This window comes from Pteropus medius, unplaced genomic scaffold, assembly GCF_902729225.1.
Source record: "Pteropus medius unplaced genomic scaffold, Ma_sr-lr_union100, whole genome shotgun sequence".
In the NCBI taxonomy this organism is placed as follows: domain Eukaryota; kingdom Metazoa; phylum Chordata; class Mammalia; order Chiroptera; family Pteropodidae; genus Pteropus; species Pteropus medius.
The window spans coordinates 5,548,230-5,568,977 of NW_024352787.1; the positions used below are offsets into that span (position 1 = coordinate 5,548,230).

The following is a 20,748-nucleotide window of genomic DNA, read 5'->3' on the forward strand; positions in this document are numbered from 1 at the left end:
GGAGCTTAAGAATTTAAGATGTTCAAGGAAATCTTTCCACCTCTGGCGCACCAGTTCCCTCTTAAAGGAGGCCTATGCGACTGGGAGAGGCCTAACGCAAGACCCTTCCGTTCTACCTAAAGGTCTGAGCGCGACCACCCACTGCTTCTCCTGGGAGTGGAGGTGGACACTGGTTCGGCATTGCTACCCCTTAGCTCGCTCTCTCCTCCTCCCTTAATTTTCCCTCCACATTTCAGGTGCATTTCGAAAATTCTATCCTTGTGCCTGCACATCGACAAAGTGAACTTACCCTGCAGCAACATTGTCAAGGCAGGGAACACAGTGGCCAGAACAGGGCTTTTGGAACCTTCTGGAGGTAGTTTCACTAGAACGTTAGCAGCACTGTCCTCCCTGGATAGAGATTTCGCCCCTCTACCCCTCTGTCCTACCGAATGGTAGGACTGCTAAGACTTTATAGCATCAGGTCCTTCTCTGACCGTCCTCAGTTCGGGCCCTGAGGCTCTGTCCTCGCCAGGTGAGCCGTACCTGGACTTGGGGCGGCTGGTACAACTGGCATTCAGCAGTACCAGAGGCTCTAGCCTCTGGAACTGTCGGGCAAACAAATAGTGCCACCTGGTAGAGAGTCAAAAGTGGTGCTTTAAAACGCAAATACAAACCCCACCCACATTTGTTGTCAAATCACTTCGCCACGATTCCAGGCAGGCAGTGGACTCTGCGCCGGGGAGAAGGGCTCGGGGAACGCTGCCTGCATGTGCAAAAATAACCCGCGAAAACGCAAGCCAAATTCTCGGCTGGAACCTCTGAAACCTGCGGATGCCCGCTCGGCGGCCGGCTGTCCCCTGGGAGCCCCGCGGGGCTGGGGCCGCTTCCCCTCCGCACGCCCGGCGGCGGGAGCAAGCCGACGCCGACTTTAGGAGTTCCTCTCTGCCTTGTATGGAGGGCTCCTCCGGGCCAGTCTCCGCCCGACTGCTCTGACGCCCAGCCCTCCCGCTGCCCACCCCCAGCCACCTCCCTCTGACTTGCAGGGAGAAGCCAGACGGAGCCTCTCTCCGCCACAAGTCTCTGCGCCTGCCATTCCCCCATTCCTCCACCACCCACTCCCGCCTCCTGATATGCGTCACCCCTCCTCCGCCCCCGCCGCCGCCTCCTCCTCCTTCTCCTCGGCGATCAGGGGAATAAATCAGGGAAGAAATCGAGGGGAGAAAGAGAGAGATAGCGAGAGCGCCGGCAGGCTCGCCCAGGTTTGTTTGCAAAGTCGCTGCTGATGGCGGCGGAGGCGAGGCAGCCGCGGCGCGGATCGGCCGCCGCGCGCTAGTGGGTCCGCCCGCCGCCGCCCCTGCCCCGCGCCGCGGTTCGCTCCTCAGTCCCCGAGCGGGTCCGCGCCGGGCCCCCGGCGCGCCAGCCTCCGGACGTCGCATCTGCGACCCGCGCAGAGCCCCGTCCCGCTCCTCCTCCCGCGGGTTCCGGCACTGTTCCTTCCCCCGGCCGGGGCGCGAGGCGGGATCGATCCTCGATCGCGAAGATGGCTGCTGGCTGCCTGCTGGCCTTGACTCTGACACTTTTCCAATCTTTGCTGATCGGCCCATCCTCGGAGGAGCCGTTCCCTTCGGCCGTCACGTAAGTGGCCGGGCTGGGCAGGGCCGGGCGTGCGGGCCGAGGAGGGGTGCGGGACCTGGGCGCGGGGTCCGTTCCTGGGTGGCGGGGCTCTCTTGCCCGTGGGGGTGGGGAGCGGGCCCGGCTCGGATCCCGAGCGGCCGAGCGGGCGGTGCGCGCAGCTCGCCGCCCGAATGCGCTTCGGAGGGGCTGGGCGCGGTGGCCGCGGTGGCCGCGCTGTCCGGGCAACCGTCCACCCACGACTCGCCGCGCCTTTCCATCTCTTCAAGGATTCTTTAGACTTAAAGAGTTTATGTGTGTTGGGGGAAGAAGTTTCCAGCCAGATAGCCGCTTTCATCAAATCCAGTCTAATAAAAAGTTGTGTTTTGGTCGGGTGTTTTACAAATAGGTAATTTCAGGCTTGTCGGGGTAGCATGGACTTCTCCCGCACTTGGCCTCTGGGATGCTCTCTAATTGTTCTGGTGTCCACGCTTGTTTAAACCTCAAATTACTGGGCGCACTTTGACAGCCTTTCTGATCAGAAGCGTGCTCGCTCTCCGCGGCTGAGAGTACGGTCCACCAAGGGGCTCGCAGGTACGGGGACCGCACTGTCCAACCTCCCTAACCCTTAATTTGCATCATCTAAGTGCCTGAAGAGGTGCGGTTCCTGTTCTTAGAGTGAATAGAACCTAGTCTTTGAGGGAGGGACCGAGCATTTCAGAGTTTCTTGCAATTTTCTCTTATTTTTAACATTTCTAAAATAACTTAAAAAACTTGCTGCTATTCTGAAAATAGAGTGTTTAAAGGTAGCTGGGTAGTCACACGGCAGGAAGGGAATGAAAAAATAATAATTTCTCTCTGAGGCTGGAAAAAAAAAGCCAAAGTCAGTGGCACATAAAAATACATCCATATTTTTAAATGCTCTGAAAAGCCTATCAGGCATTCTGGGAAAGCATTTATTTTGGTTCTTGAAGCTACTTTAAAGCTTCTGAGAGTAGGTAATCTTAAGTGGATGAGTCACTTTAATGCATTTTACATAACAAAAACAAAGCCCAAGGTAGCCTTCTCGGTATTTATGATGCTGGGAATTATTTGCTGTCCTTTGTTGACTGAGTGCTGAATACTGGAGATTTTGGTGGATACTAAGACTGAATCTTTACCGGTTGAAACCCTGCAGCTATTATTTAAGATTCAGCTTCAAGTGTTTTATTACATTAGGTGTCAGTGCAAGCATCTGAAGGATGCACATTCTCACCCAGAGAAGGAAAGTGTCAAATATATTTTGTCATTGATTTACAGTCATGTTCCTTTTTAGATAGTCTTCCATAAAAATGATTGCAAATCCTTTTTTTTGTTATGAAGGAAAAGGGTAAATGCCATCTGAGTTTCTTTGTTTAATTGGCAGAATGTTCCAAGCGGATCTTTTGAAAGATAAAAAGAGTAAGAATTACCCTAAAGACTCTTCAAAATTATTTACTCTTACTAAGAAATTACATTTTTATTTAATTTTTTACTCTTTTTCTAGTGTGGCCTATACAGTGAGAACTCAAGCGACTCACTTGAATTTTTTGTCAAATAAAGAAATGGCTCTTTAAAAAGAAATCAAAGTGTTCAGTTTACTCATTTTTAAAGCGTTATTTTTAAGTGACGATTTATCATTATTTCTGTCATTTGGAGGGTATGCATTGTCATATCATTGGGAAAACTATTTAATCGACAACAAAATACAGCCTTTTATTCCTGTAGAATATACAATGGTACAATATTAATGTAAAAATCCTTATTGTAAAGACAGCTGCAATAAATGATTTCATAAAGTTAAAATAACTCAGTTTTCATGGTTAGAAAATCACTAGAGACAAGAAAGAAAATAAATAGTGGGCAAAATAGGAACTAGGAAACCACAATTTCTTTTCTTTGAAAGGTTTTGAAATTTATTTTTTAACAATGGAAATTTGCAATGTTTTAAATTATATGAAACGTTATTTCATGAAATAAGAGCTTAATAAAAGATTTTGTAGAGCTAAGTTCATCTGTAGATAATATTAACAATATTTTTGTAAGGCTTCTGCATCTTCCTTTATTTGAAAAGTTAGTAATACCATCTTCTGAGGAGAGAACAAATGATAGTTGATATTTGTACTTCAATTAGATTTCTGAATAAACTTTATAAAATTTAAAAAATGCAACATTTTTTTTTTTTCATGAAGATGTGATGCCATTTGCTTTTCTTGCAAGAAAAGAATTCACATGCAATGTTGAGATCGTCAGGATAAATCTCAAATCTTTGGGAAAAATTTCAAGTTTATAAAAACTGAGTACAAAGATTATAGCATTCACTGAAGGCAAATTATGCTTTTATATATGAATTTCTCTGGAAATCATTAGTAAATTCTTTTGGGGCTTTTTTGACAATTTTATCTTTCAGGGAAAAGGTAATACAAGAACTTTTGATCATCAAGAGGATGCCATCAACACACTGTAAAATTAATTATGCACTTATTAGAGTGGGACCTGAATTAGGGTTAGTAATTAAAAGTTATTTTTTTTTAAAGTAGAGTTTTTACAATAATATTGAGGGCTTAAGGTTTAGTATAACAAAATTAAAAATATGTCATTACGAATGCTTAATTTTCTGCTCTCTGCTTTATCATACATTCTCCGATAGCACATTCTTCTGGATTAAAATAATAGTAAGAGTTAGCACTAACTCTTGTAAGAGTTAGCACTAAAATAATGGGATTTTTTTCAGACAAAAGAATTTTGATACAATTCTTTTGCTAGGTTAGGTTTTTCTTTTAGAAATGATTGTTTCAGTAGGTGTGAAACATAAATATACCATATGGTAGCAACCACCTAATGCATATTGGTTTATATATAAATGGAAAATACATCATTTTCATGTTACAGTATGCACATGTTATATTGGTAGTTGAAAAAAGGGAGCTCTTGCTTGTTCTAGAAATAATTTCTTGGCGCAGACATGAAAACAATTCTATTTTAAAACTAGGATAATATGTATGGTAGCCAGTATTGTAATGTTAATTTAAAACCTGTCTCTCTTAATTTTAGAATCTATTTACAAATCCAGTTAAAAAAAAAAAAAACATTGTAGATATAACTGCTATTCATGTTAGACTTTTATCTCAGTCATATCAAAATGCCAGTCAGTTAAAAATAATTGGCTGAGAGCCTATGGGTATATGGGGATTTTAATATAATATATGGGGATTTTAATATATGTATCATGGGGTAAATATATTAATAAGAATTACAGGTATCCTCATGAAGTAAACATGACATCTCATAAAAGAATAGTACTTTGGGGTTTCAGTACTTAAGAAATATATATTTTTTCTGTTATTAGGCAAATTTATATTTAAAGGCTGTAGAAAAGAAGTTTTTTTATTTATTTTTTGTCGTGACATTAGAATGGATATCTTTTCCATGTGTTAGAAGGACATAATCTCAATTGGGGTTAGCAATTTCTATCCAGATACTACATATACAAGAAAATGTGTCATGATAAAACATGAGATAAAATATTAAATGTAAAATAAAGCCTTAAAACTGTGAACATTAATAAATCCCTATATCAGATCTTTAATTTGTTCTCACTGGCTTAACCGCATGACATTTATTATTCCACAGGTATATGCCTAAAAATGCAACAGTATATATATTTTTCTACATAAGTAGTAACACGATGTTAAATTTATTAATATTCACACATGAGTCTATGTGTAGCTATTCAGATTGGCATTTGAATGAGCATTAGAGGGACTGAAATGAATATAAACCAAGAAGAAACAGTTTTGGAAAGATACAAGCATCTAAGCTTATGTTTTTTTAAAAAAAGAAGTAAAATATGCCTTTATTACTTTTTTACGGCTTTCGCTAATTTTAATTTAATAAATATATATAAAACCAGAATCTAAAATAAGTTGTTTATTTTGAAAACATTAAAAATTTACCATTTTCTTCTTCAAAGAAACCTTGATACATAGACACCTTTCTGTTATTTCTCCAAAATTGATAAGAACAATGTAATAAGATACTCCCCTTTCTATGGTTTAAAAATTGTGAGGTTTTGCAAAAACATAAATAATGTGTTCAAATTATGTATTTAAATTTAGTATTTATATTAAGAAGTATATATTCATAAGAAATAATGCATTTAAGAATTTTAAAAATAATTTTAAAAGTTGTGCACATAAACTATATTATTTGATGTGTTCTCTGGAGTATCATATAAAACACATTTTATATGCACGGAAATTTATTTTCATTTCCCTATTTTTCAATACAGACGCATATTTCCAAGAAAGTAATCTGTTCTTCTGAATTCACATCTTGTTTTCTTGTAGTTGTCTTCAAACTATTTATAACCTTAAACTGGGGATTTAAATGGTTAAAATGAAATATATTTTAGGCAAATTATCCAGTTTGTTGATTTCCTTCTTACATATATAGACATAATCAGTTCTAATATAAACATACTTAGATAGAAGTTTGAAAAAATCAGAATTTGTTTTAGTATTTCTAAGAAGTAACATTTTATTGTTATTAAAGTGGCATCCTTCCATCATTTGTAATAAAAGAGCTGTCTGTTGTCCTATTTCAAAAAGCATACCATGGGGAAAGAACTCTTCTATTTCATCCACTCCACTGTGTCACACTATGTCAGCCAGTCCTTTTCATGGACTGTCTGCATAGTACCACACTCTTTCTAAGCCTTTCATACAATTGCTTTCCAGTAAACTTGGAACTGTACGGAGATGGCCAACCATGTAGCTTACACGCAGTTCATTTTTTCTTTTGCGTTCACAAAAACATGAAAATGGTTGTGTTATATTGTTTACAGAGTTGAAAGAGAAAGCGCATTGAGTTTAACAACATCGCTTTGTGAAAAATACTGTACCACATTTTCCTTGAGGGTTCAAAATACTAATGTTGCATGATTTATAATTTGTCTAGTTTATATTATTATGGTGTTCAATTTAATATTTTATGCATGTGTAAATATATATATATATATGTATGTGTGTACACACACATAAGTGTTTTTTTGAACTTCTTCAAGTGATTTGCTAAGATAGAAAAACCTGGGTAAGGTAGGTCTAATAACAAATGTGCATGCTTTAAGATCTCTGCCAATCCACAACTGTTTTTAGGGATTAAATGCCATTCAAAGCATTTTTATAACACTAGCATTTAGAATAATTTGTAAAGAGAATTTAATGAGATATTGTATACAAAAGCATCTTGAAAATGTTCGAGTCTTATAGTGACAAGTTATTAACATGGTTGATGAGTAACAAAAGAGGTAAGATTCTAAAGATTTGCCATCTTTTAACCACAACAAGTATGAGAAACTATTCCACAAGGAATATTGAATACCTATTAAAAGATCTTCGCATACTAAGCAATTTTATTTCTACCATTTAGATACAGAATACTTTGAGATTTGTAAGAATTAAATATATTTCGTGTTGTGACATGTTTTTGGGATGAAGGATAATGTACACGTTTTAAAATTTTACTTGTAAAATATAAACTTTCAGGTTTTTTTTCTTATAGGCTTTATATATTTTGTAGTAATTCAATAAACACGAATAAACTACTATTAGCAAGCTAAAATAATGAATCAAATGATCATTGCTCCTTTAAAATTTGTCATTTATACAGATTCTAACAAGATTATAAACAAAAAAAGATTGACACTGTGGCCTCAACAAACTGGCGTACTTTTACAGTTAATTTCAATAATTCAGAATCAGGCTGTTATATATGAAGCAATATTTAAAATTCTCTTTGAATATGAATGTGGGATATTTCTGGCTGAATGTTATTTTAACATTTGCTTCTACTGATTTTTTTTTTTTTTTACCATATGCTTCTCTTGGAATAAAAAAGTTAGGATACATTTTAAATTCTATATCATAAATGGGAGAACTACTTAAGGTAGAAATGATGGCAATGGAAAATAATGGTGTTGCCTATTTTAAATGCTTCAGATTTGGGGATAATCTTACTGTCAGTTTGAAATTCTTTTTCCTGAGTAATTAAAAATTGTTATGGTCTCCTGGCTAATTATGAAAAATAATTTCTGTATTCTTTTATTCAAATAATTGCTAGCTTTCTCTCTCATACACACATATTTGCTGTTAATCATATTTTTTTTTTATCATTTGCATGTAACATTAAATCAAATAGAGAATCTTTGGTTTGTTTTCTCACAAGTTATCTGTGATCAGACCTCAATTTCGGGCCCTTCTCACTAATTCTTCTCTCATTGTTTCAGGGGACTTTTTCTTACTGCTGGACATTTCCCTTTTTTAGGGAAATTGTTAAGGGATTTTGATGTGCAGATAAATCTGTAATACATAATCAGAACTTCACCAAAATAGTCAAACAGTCTAGACAATTCTTTCTTTTGACATTTGCCCACATACTGTGGGGATAATTAGGGGAAAGAGAGAAAGAGCTAATAAAATCTTTCTCTGTCTAAGGTGCCCATTGTCAGGCTGTGTAAAGGGATGGTTAGACATTAATGATGTCTTATTTGGAGGATTATAGGAGGACTGGCCAGTAAAGTAAATGAGATTGGGCAAACTGGGAAAAATCTGTTGTTTTAAAAAAGTGATCAAGAGACACTGTGGTAAAAATGCTATGAGAAATGATACATGTGTAAGCGGGGCAGACAAAAGAGCCCTCAGTTTTACATTAAAGATGGCAAAAGCAGAAGTTGGTTATTTTTTAAATTTTCTTATTTTTCCCATTTTTTTATATGTTTTGTTATCCTGGAAATGCTGTTGTCCGAACATAATACTTCTTTTTGGATACCTAAATATTCGTATATGGAAATTCATTTAGAAATCAAAGACAATATAAATTGTCTAGATCTCAAAAAATAGAATCAATTAAACATTGTTATTTTTTTATAAAACCTTGGGAAAATGGTTCATTGGATAAGAAGTATTAGTATGACACTTTATTAAAAGCTTAAGTGCTAATAATCAAGAAAGTAATTCTGTTGGTAAATTTTTTTCATTAGATTGTAAGAAATGAAATAACTTGCAGGTAGGTAGACTTCTAGGTATATGCTTGAGACTATTTAGACTTCTAAGTACATAATATACCTTATTTTTTAAAAAATAGTTTTAATTTGTGCTGTTTCTTTTAATGTTTCCTGCTTCAAATGTTATTTAATTCAATGATTAGTGCAATTATTATTCAGTGCAAGTTATGTAGTACATTGAACTACATTCTGAGCATCCAAATTGAGGAAGAGAGTCCCCAGGGAAGACACGACCTCAAGCCAACTGTGAAGCAGTAGGATCCCTCAAAGAATGACCAAGGAAAGATATACAGCGTGTTGAAGAAACATAGTCTGTTCTGTGTTAGGCACTGGGCTCCTGCGTGGGAAGAGACATTGATGGGACTGGACCATTGGTTTGAGTCTGGGTTCTAAAATTTTTTCATCAGGACAATCTTTCCACGTGACCTAAAGGAGAGGCAGGCAATAGTATTCACAGTACATGGACATTTGTGGTGGCCTTGCTTCTTGTACTCAAATTTGGCCCTCATTCTAAGATTTTAAATAAAAATAAACGTAATAGGTTTTGAAACATAGTATGTAGAAGGTAGACTAAAGAGCACCAATATTTGAGGCAGAGACAGTGAGAGCAATTAGTAGACCACTGCAGCATTCCCAGAGTAAGAAGTGACAAAGGTCTTAAAAAAGAACAATGGCAGTGGGAAAGCAGAGCGGGCGTAAAACATAGTGTAGGAGTAAAATTTTAGTTTCCATTGGTTTTAGGATTTGGGGAATCAATGAGAGAGAAGAGTTCAGGATGAATCTAAGGTCCTTAACAGGTAGATCATGTTACAATGAATTTTGTAGACTAGAGAACACAGGAGGAATATCAAGTTGGTGGTGGGGGTGAGGATAATAGGCTCGCTGCTGGACATTTTGAGTTAGCAGTGTCTCTGTAGATGATTATTAGGCCATTAGAAATATGTATCTCAGGTCGCCTAAAGGTCTGGGGGTTTAGAGACAAGTTCAGAGACTGATATCTTTGAAGCCAGGAAAAAAGATTCATTTATTTACTGAGCATATATTTGCTTAGTATCTGCTGTGATAGACATTGTGAGTTTCAAAAGAAGAACCTTGATCTATAGTTTTATTTTGCAGAGAGATCAGACAAGATGTACCCTTTAAGGAAGTGACCGAGTCATTGAGGATATGAGAGCAGTTTCAGCAGTGTTGCAGACGGAAGCATGGTTTCAGTGGCTTAGGAGTAGATATCAGGTGAGACTATAATGGTAGCAAGTGTAGATAGCTTTTTCAAGGGATTTGACAATGTGAGGAAAGGGAGAGAGATGGATAGTAAGTTCAGAGGAAGACCACTTAAGAAATTTGGCACTCTTTTGCTTTGTTTAAAAATAGGAATGTGTAAAATTCTTATGACATTTGGTATTACAAGTTGTAGAAAACCACAGGACAGTCTTGAACTTAAAAGGGAAATATTTTTCAGTGGTCGTGGAGCTGGATGATCAATCATAGGAGTCAAGGTCAAGGTTGTGCCAACAACTGCAGAAAGGGGTGGGACTGCCATTATGATCATCTCTTGTTCTAGCCTCTGGTTTTCTTTGTTTGACTCCTCATTCTTTGTCTCTGCAAAAAAAAGAGGCTTTATCCTCTTCCCAGTGCTCATGGTATTAAATGGCTGCGAGAGTTTACCTTTTCTCCATTGAAGCTTTGAACCAGTTTGAGACCAGAATCCTAGTCCAAAACATAGCCTCCTAAAGAAGATGCGTTGACAATCTGAATATAGTCCAGCTGACCATCGACAGCCCATTCAGTTGTAATCAGGAGGTGGGATTTGGAAAAAGGACTGTGGTTGCCTGAGCTTGGGTTGTTTCTCCATAGCCTGGTCTAGTCTCCTTAGGAGATATTACATTGCAACAGGCCAGTTGCTGTGAGCGTGGTTAGAAGAAGAGGCAATTCTTAGAAAAAGGCTCCTGGTGGTAGGGAGGGTTGTAGAGACAACTAAATAAGTGTTACCAGAAGGGGTAGCTAAGGGTATCAGAGGGAGAAGGCCAAATGGCAGAAAGATGAAAGAGATGAGAGAGGCCATGATTGATGGGTGAATGTTCTGACAGGCAGGTGAGGAAGGGATCGAGACTTATAAAGTAACTTTTGAAAGATGAAACAGCTTTGGGAATTAAAGCAGGTGGTTGGAATATAGGATAGATACACTTTTAATTTACTGGAAATGTTTTTGGAGGAGAGTTTTTTTAAAGTACATATTCCATTCTCAAGAAGGAGTGACATGATTCAGAAATGTAATACACATTAGTAACGTTTAAGTTTTGAGATGCACAGACTGTAGAGTTTTTCTCTACTTAGTATTCACCACTCTATTCTTTTTAGACAGAGCAACATTTGGTCTTTTTTTGTCTTTATTTTTCTTTGACTTCTTTTTTAGGAGACATTATCATCTTGAAGATCCATGTAGTTTTGCAATGTTATTAGATTTAATAAGCGTATGTGCTTATGGTAGAAAGAAACATCAGTGAAAAGGAAACAACAATAAAACATGCAAATAGTTCTTGCTTTCGGCAATTTATTATTATTTATTTATTAAATTTTTTGGCAGATGGGGTGGTTCACTCCACCCCACCCAACATCCGATCTTTGGCAGAGCATGAGAATTTGAATTGAAACAAATCCTTGTCAAGAAAACAAAATAATAAATTCAGTAAGATAAGAAACCACTGACATAAAATGTTCCTGCAAAGCACCTTCCTGGTCAACCCTTAAAGAAGGATTTCAGGTCTGGAAATTACTGACAGCTGTCATCACAGCAATTCCTTGAGTTTCCAAGATGACTAAATGAATGGTTAGGATTGCTAATGACAACAGATCTAAGAATCAATTTTGATATTATTGGTACCAGTGCAGTGTGGAAAAATCATCCCTGTGGTTTGTAACAAGAGATGAGAAGAGTTAGGGTGGGCTATGGGCTATGTATTTTTATGTGACTTTACTCTTTTTCAGTCCCATGAGTATTCACAGTTTACTTGAGCTAATTTTGATGTCTCTGCCTGCAGAATGTCTGGACACTAATACTTACTAATAATTCTCTTTACGTATTATAATATCACTTTCTGACATTTTTATCTCCTTCTGTATGTCAGGCACTGTGATTTAAGACTGTACAGGTTTTTTAATCCATTCAATCTTAAAGTCAGTCCCCTAACATACGTGTTATTATCTGTGTTTTATAGATGAGAAAACTTAAGTTTAGAATACGAAGAACTTAGTTTAACTTCCTTAGGAGCAAAATTTGATCTCAGGCAGCTTGATTATAGAGTCTTACACTGACCTGCTGTACTTGGCTTTCTTTCCATGGTTGGAGCTCTGATGTGTTAGCATCCATGATCTCACCTGGTCTAGTTGTGGCTGCCTGTGTATTCCAGCCATGAGGTCAAAGGGGAAAAGAAGTCAACTTAAAGTAGAAAAGAACTAACTCTAAGTCTCAAGTTCTTTATCTGCAGAACAAGGATAATATTAAGTTAATCTAGAATCACAGTGTTATACTATGAGACACCAGTGAGAGAATGCATGGGGAACTTTGAAGGATTTTAACAGCCGGGCTTTATAATTTGTACCACATGTGATTTTTCTGCCTTTGAGAGATCACAAATTGATGAGCTAGATTATTGTGCTACTATATCATTTGGGTCATGAAAAAACCTGAAATGAATAGGAGAAGGAATGCTTATCAGGCCTTAAAAATGTCTCTTCCTAAAGCTTGTGTAGCCTTTAATCATAAAGAGGGAATAAAAGGTGATGCAGTAAACTAGGTGGATTGTTCTGTCTCTAGGTTAATACCCTAGAGGAGACCGTGAAGAAAGCAGAGACACAAAGGATTTGATATATATTTACCTTGATATTTCAGCCAGAACCTGTTGTATAAGATCTGTGCCACATGAGGTTGAATCTATTTTTAAGTCTTTGCCACTGATAACATCCCATTGTCAAACAAAAGTGTGAGTTTTCAGCTTCCCATCAGAATATTTGAAAGTTAATAAAGCAATCTACCCATGGTGTTTATAGAAATGCTTTCAGACAGCCCTAAAAATTGAGCAAGCACAGAAGAGTAAAACCGAGACCAGTTGCTTTTTTAGCAACCAATACAGAATTCAGTAAAAATCTGCCAAGAGCATACTGAAAAAGGCCAGTGTTCATTTGACTCATCCAACTGATGATTAGTTACACTTACTTAACCCCACCCCTTCACTTTCCAATATAAACTGAGGTCAACCTTTTATACACACTGTTCTCTTAAAATGTCTGCTGCACATGTTTAATCAATTTATGGGGAAAAGAGATATTTTGATGGAACTATCCATTAATATCATGACTAATGAATATAGCTTGATGATAACCATTGAAGTGGCAAGTTTTCAAGTGCCAGAAACCTGCCTTTTTATGGCAGTCATTTTGACATTTGCGAGATAGGAATGTGTAAAATTCTTATGACATTTGCCACTTTAAAAATACCAACCCTTCTTTACCATGACGTGTTATTAGAATTGACTTAAATTTGCATTTGTGAAAATGTTAGGAGAGACAAACCAATGGGCCACGTGAAGCCTCAGGAGGATGGACACAGTTGTGCACATGGTTGTGCACATGGCTCTAAATTAAACATTTAAGCTTGGTCGTCTCTCAAAACATCTGATTTTCCTGTCGATAGAAGTGTTGAAATCAGAATTAATTTTCTTGAGGTAAATTTTTATTGTGCATGTGTAGCTCAGTTCCCAGGGGACTGATATACATCATGTCAAGGTCTGCTGGTGAGTAATTGTTTAAAATTTATATTAATACTCAATGGTAATAAATAAACATACGGGAATGGTAGCTCATCACCGAGCAAGCCATGCATGATAATTAGATGAGGTCCATTTGTCTCCTTAAGTTATCAGATGTGACACAACCTGTCTGTGTCATGTCTAAAAGCCAGCTGAGTCCCTGGGTGTAAATGACCATGACAGAAGGGCGGTTTGAGGGTTGCAAGCCTTGAATTTGATTCTACACCTTCTGGATTTTTCCACAAGTAAAGTAGATTGGCCCCTGGGATTTTGTTCTTGTAATATGCATAGCGTTCTAAAACCTGGGATTAACAGACTGCTCAGGATCAATTCTTTTTTCTTTTTTTTTCTGTTTCCTCTGCAGCATCATCCTATTTGTAAGGTAACACATGAAATATATATGTATATATGTTTATAATATATATAATGTTCACATTTTAATGTAATAAATATATTATTAATTACATATATTAATATATAAACATAATTTATATAAAATGAAAATTGATAAAACACTAGTGAAATATGCACATGGATTCAGATGTGTTACTTTTACATAGAACGCATATTTAGAAGATATTATAAAGCTTGAAAGTGCTTTGTAGTTTCCAGAAGAGCTGTCATACATGTGAAGGATTGCAAATTTCATTAGGAGTGACTGAGACATCAAAATGGCTGGGATGGGATGTATGCTTGCTGATTATAGTTTTAATTTTTTGCTCACTTCGAGTCTTGAGATTCCACCCTTTCACATCTTCATATCCCACAATGATTTCACGTTGCTCCACTTGCTCCCAAAAGTTGCTAGTAAGCATGTTGATAGATACGTAAGCAAAGCCAGAACCATCCTAGTCTGGTCTGGAAGTTCTGAGACTCAAGATAGGCAGTCTGGTAGTGTGGAAAGTACTTAGAATTCTAAAAAGTGATCATCTGTGGTGTGGCTGCAGCCTTCCTAACAGGATTTCCTCATCTGAACCACAGAACACAGATAATAATTTGAATGAGTATTTTTTTTAATTCTCTCAAAAATGGTTCGTGGCTAGTACTATACTAGGCACATAGATGAGAATTTAAATCTTAAAAATAGATGCTTTTGAATATTAGGGCTTAATTCTCTCATGGAACTTGCCTGGTTAGTTAAAGTGTGGGTTCCAAGCTCAGCTTTACAGTATGTTAGCTGGGGAACTTGAACAAGTTAACCTTCCCACTGGGAATACCGTATAAGGTTATTTTGAGAAGAATGTTAATTCATGTAAAGCACTGGTGCATAGGAAGCACTGAGTAGATATAATTTGATTAGAAGCAAGAGAATTTAGTACAGTCAGGTGACTTTTGTTCTTGTTTGCCTCTGCCTCTAACTAGTTGTGAAACCTGCCTTAAGGAAGAATTCTTGGCTTTAGCACCTTCTGACATCTAATTCCTTACCACCCAACTGTTTCCTAACAACTTTTAGTTGTTACATACTTCCCATTCATGTGCTTATTGAACATAAGCTAGATGTTGGTGCAGTAGTCCTTGTTCTCAGCGGTTTCTCTTTTCATGGCTTCAGTTACTTGCTGTCAGCTGTTGTCTGAAAATATAAAATGGAAAATTCTAGAAATAAACAATTTATAACTTTTAAATTGAATGCCATTCTGAGTAGCGTGATGAAATCTCTCACTGTCTTGCTCTGTCCCACCTGGGATTTGAATCATTTCTTTGTCCAGAGTATACACTCTGTATATAGAGTATACTAAGATATCTGGAAAGAGAGAGAGAGAAAGAGAGAGACAGACTACATTTACACAACTTTTATTGCTGTATATTGTTATAATTGTTATGTTTTTTACTGGTTATCATTAATCTCTTACTGTGCCTTAATTTATAAATTACACTTTATCATAAGTATGTATGTATAGAAAAAACTGTATATACAGGGTTCAGTACTATCAATGGTTTCAGGTATCCTGGGGGTCTTAGAGTATATCCCCTGTAATAGGGGGGTGTGATATACTTGAGTTACTCCAGTGCCTGTGGGTATGCTTCTGAAAAGGTCCCGCATTTTAGTTTCCTCATGATATTTCTGAAAAATGGTGAAGTTTGATGTTTTTTCTCCCTTTAACACTCTGTGCTACCCCCAATTACACTAAAACATAGTATGATACCAAGCCTCTTTCTTTATCTGATCAAAGGGCATGTTCAAAAAAAAATATATATATATATTTTTATCTGATCAAAGGGCATGTTAAAAAATATATATATATAAAATATATATATATATATATATATATATATATATATATATATATATATATATATATATATATAAGTCAATGACCTTGCATTCTGTCTGCAGAGAAATAATGTTAGTGGTCCATTGTCACCTGATGATTTAGTTAGGTTCTGTGGAAGAGGCTCTAGATGTTCTTTCTTGACAATGTATTTCTAGGCATTGTTGCAAACTGTCTGAAAAAGGTAACTTTAAAATTATCAGTAATAACTGTGATACTATGTGTAACATAGAATGGTGCTTTTTTTTCTTTTAAGATGAGCAACAAACACATATCTTACTTTAGGAATAAATGAATATTATGAAGTATTTTTAGAAAAGAGTATAAATCAAACTGTTTAAAATACCAATTCTAATTGATCAAGAAGAATTAATAGAGCTTATCATGAATCTTAAAATGTAGAAGTGTGTGTGCAAGATCATGTAAAGTATGTGCCTTGTGCCCAAGTGATTAGCTTTCCTCCTAGTGTAATGTGATGATTTCCTCCTAGTGTAATGTAAATGAGAGAAGTTAGCAAAACTGTTAAATTTCCAACATTTGTGCAAAAAAAAAAAAAGATGTCACTCAGATTACACAAAAGAGTTCGAAGACTGACTACTAATTTAAAGTATAGTGAATGAAAAACAAACCAGACAGAATTTTCTTAAAGGCATTTTATATGAAGATTGATAGAATGAGTCACTTGCTTAGAATTCAGTAATCTAAATTCATTATTTATTTTAGTTTGGTATTTTCAATTCTGTGTAATATATTTGCCACAAACTTAGTGATTGTTTAAAACAATGTACATTTATTTTCTCACAGTTTCCATAGTGAGTTGTCTAGCCATGGCTTAGTTGGATCCTTTGCCCAGGAACTCACAAGGCTGCCTGGGGCTACTTTTTGCCCCTTTTTTAAGCTTATGTATTTACCGACACTTCCTTGTGGTTTTAGGAATAATTGTCTCCTCCTTTGCTTTATTTTCAACTTTTAGAGGACACTCACACTTCTTTTCCACATGGCACTCTCAAAGGTCCCCTTACAAAGCAGTTTACTTCTTCCCGAAAGGCCAGCAGGAAAATCTCTTATTCATTCTCACTTTTAAGGACTTTCAACTAATTAGGTAAACCACCCACGAAAATCTTTCTTTTGATTAAGTAGAATCAAGTGATTTGGGATCTTACAGCCACAGAATCCCTACACCTTGACCATGTGACATAATCTAATCATGGCAGTGCCATCCATCCCTTTATAATCACAGGTCCCACCTCCAACTCCAGGAGAGTGGATGACACGTAGGGGCCATCTTAGAATTCTTCCTCCCACACATTTTATTGTTAGACAATCATCATAAAAACACCAAAAATTAGAAAATGAGAATACTCATCTCTTTCCCACTTAAGATGTTCACAAACCGAAAGTTCTCTGAAGTAGTCAGATGACCAATCATCCTTTTGCCTCCAGGAAAATTGTGAGTTGCTACACTGGTTCTGATCCATCCTGTAAATTCCAGTAGCTCATTAACAATTCATTGCTGGTCTTAGCTGAACTTTTCACCCTCTACAAAGAAAACAATTCTCTGTGCTGTGGTATAAGTCAGTTTACACAATAATTGCTAATAATGCGTAGAAAAATTGTAGGACAATTCTTCTAAAATGTAAAGGATTAAGCTTCTTCTAAATTAACGTTTATGTTTCATGAAATCTTAGGTCTCTTCCTGAAATTATGTGCATTTCCCTGCCTGTATAAACTAGGTGATTTTTTAAAATCCTAATTAACATGTTTTATATATATATTTATATATATGTATGTATATATATGTATATATATATGTATGTATGTATGTATCTGTATGGAATGGTGACCTTCTGACTAATGCCCCAATTATAAAATATTAATGTAGAAATGTTCATATGTAACTAAAAGCACTCATATATGATATATCCTCTTCAGTGAATAGATTTAGGAGAATAGCTATGGCTTCCGCTTTTCAAAGACCAGTTATCATAAAATACTTTTTCAAAATGCCTGTAAGTACTGGGTACTCATTAAGTCTACCTTAGAAAAAGAGCCCTTCCTATCCTGCATATAGTTGTTCTCTTGCTCTGCCCTGTGCACACCTAGTCATTCCATTTGGAAGTACTGCTGATTATCTGATTTGTTTGGGATTTGTCTTGTTATACCTCTAGCACTAATTAATTTACTAACAGCAGGGGATTCTGGTCAGAGGAATTATTTAAGTCAATGCTTTTCACATTAACTGTGCTAAAGGAATAGAGTTGATTTATTTATTTTTGTACATTTTATATCCATTGCAAATATATACTTTCGTAGAATACAATGAAAATCAATTAATGGAAAAATAGAATTTAAAAAGATCTGAACCTTGTTTTAAAATAGATTCAGTAGTCATAACATTACTTTTTTCAAACTGTTATACAAGTGTCTAAACACTCTCCATTTCCATACTTTTCTTGAGCCAAAGCTGCAGAGCACATTCTAAATAACTAGTTTAATTGATTTTCCTGTTTAAGGTTAACAAATTACTGTGTTCAGTTTGAAAATGGCATTAAAAAAACTAAAATGTAAGATTATATTAAGCGATCTTTAAAAATTATATATCCTACTTTAATGCTTATCTTTGATTTTGGCTATTGGATAGCTATGACCTTTTTCAGCAAAGTAATCATAATATTTTGCTTTGAAAGGAGCTGCCTATTTCAGATTGTTACAGGCTGTAGTTTCTGACTAGAATTTTATGTTATTTACAAGCAAATTTGACTTTTAGTGTGTTCTGTTTAAAACATCGTCAATAAACACTTGCTGTGAGTAGAACAGATATCTTGGTACTGCAGTAACATTAAGGACTGCCATACCTGAGGCAGGTTGAGGTGTTTTTTTTTTTTCTTTTTTTTTCTCTTTATTTAAAAAAAGTTATCTATATAAAGTGTACTTGGCCCATGAGACTGAGGCTATATAAAAATCTCCACATCAGAATTCAGAATGTTTGCCAAAGTATAAAAGTATAAACATTCTCACTGTACTGAAACACATCCACAATCAAACAATACGATTGTTGCAAAAGGTGATTAAAAGTTTTCAAAGATTGATTTAAATGTTCATTTAATAAGTAGTGAGAATTGCAAAATTATTTTTATTTTGTAGACACTAATTTCTCCTTAGGCATCTGTGCTCATTAAAATTGAAATGCGTGAAAAAAAACACATTTTTTTTTTTTTTGACAAAGTCCCTTTCTCTTGTTTTGTACTGGTTTGACTGGAGATTTTTCTGACAGCCTGTGCCAAAGATGTTCCTAAGTTGCATGTAGAATTTTACCTAATGAAACTGAGGCATGCTAAATTATGTCAATAGACTGGTACAACAAGATTATCTGCTCTTTATTTTATACTTTTCCATGCAGTCTCTTCTGAGTTATATCTGTCACTATACACTTATTCCTGAACAGTTGTCTCAAGGGCTTTTATAGAGTTTTTCCAGACTATTGAAATAAACTAGTTTCCTAAAAAAATCAGAATTATATGTCTTAAGAATCTCTTGAAGGGTCCTTATTCTGTTCTTTAGTGAGTCTCTTAAAACTAATTGAATTAAACTTGATCTTTTCATAAAGATGCTGTGTCTCCCAGCTAATAGGATATCAGATCAAGAACAGTACCAATATTGACAGTGCTGGACAAACTTTTGCTAAACTGCCCTTCTAAGTGATTTTCAGGATAAGCTCCCAAAAAATACCTTATTGATAAATTTCCTTATAACATAACTTCATGGATCTTAAAGAGTAAAAATTATAGCTGTTTCTATGTAGTTTAAAAATCCTCTTCAAAAAAAAGATTGTGCAATTTAGAACATACAATGGCCTTGATTCAAAGAAATCTGCTGAAATCTTACCATTGGAAATTGTCTAACACCTTGGTGTTAACTAATTATAGTTAATTATGAAATAAAATGTTATTATTACATTTATATGCACATATTTAAAACATTTTGGCAAGATGACCCTCATACATGAATATTTTAATTTAATATATTTCAATTTGGCGAAAAATATGGCTGAGAATTTAAAACCAGATGTTATTGTCTTACGAACCTCACATGTAAAAATAAAATATTCTCTTCTTTGTGAGCAGCTTTGGTTGGGGTTGGTTAAGCCTTTTTCTTATAGCTACATGGAGCAACAGGAAGGGAAAATATGTTTAAAGAATATGTATGCATGAGGCATCCAAAACCTTTGCCGCATCATGGAATTTTTATGAGGCCAGGGTGTTGTCTCCAAATTATCTACGATACTATTTTATTGACCTCAGACAGTTCTGAAATGAAAGTCTGTGTTATTCTTTCTCATCCCTGACCATTCTCATTTTTAATTAGATTGTGAGTTTAGGCACATCCATGCAGACGTGATCCAATCAGTTCTGAGCCAGCCCTCCAAGTGAGTACCCTGGAAGTGAAATCAGCATTATATTTAGTAATGTAGGAGGTAGTCACCAACTGTATGGAAATGTGTCTGCCTCTCTTACCCTATCCTTCGACCACTATATTTACTTTTTTCCTGGTGGATCAGGTGCCCACAAGCTTGTCTTTGGTTGGTCCAATCCCTGCTTTTATGTGCCATGCACCCCCTTTTAAAAAAAATTCAAAGGGAACTCTTCTTTCCCAAACTGTTGGATTAACAAAATCTTTCTCTAAGTGTCATTTTAAAGGGAGTTTATTAGCACAAACAAATCCCTTCTTAATTGGTAGACCATATAAATGCAAACTGTGTTTTTAAAGGGAAGATTTTTTTGTAGTTCTGTTCTGACTTTTGATTGCAACTGCCAAACCTGTGTCAGAAGAGGAACATCTGGGCTATCTGCTTCTGAAAGTTGATTTGCCAGTGTCTTGGCATAGTCATACAGCAAGTTTTGAAGGAATGATTTATTGGGGTTTTCTGTCTAATTTCAGATAGTATCCCTTAGAACATCAGATGCTATTCTAAAAAAGTCATCATTTTGGATGGATATCA

General features: G+C 36.2%; 1 protein-coding gene across 9 annotated transcripts in view; it reads left to right on the forward strand.

The window, feature by feature from the left end:
* Positions 1-1,130: 1,130 nt before the first annotated feature.
* The window catches only part of CACNA2D1 (calcium voltage-gated channel auxiliary subunit alpha2delta 1), a 450,405-nt gene continuing 430,787 nt past the window's right edge, over positions 1,131-20,748 (forward strand). For 4 of the 9 annotated variants that reach the window (XM_039849433.1, XM_039849439.1, XM_039849434.1 and 1 more), the window contains exon 1: positions 1,132-1,617. In XM_039849433.1, coding sequence (XP_039705367.1) covers positions 1,523-1,617 — 95 coding nt within the window. In that variant the 5' untranslated portion in view covers positions 1,132-1,522. Of the gene's footprint in view, positions 1,618-20,748 lie in introns of all 9 variants that reach the window. The other 5 variants (XM_039849431.1, XM_039849432.1, XM_039849438.1 and 2 more) reach the window with 2 other exon arrangements.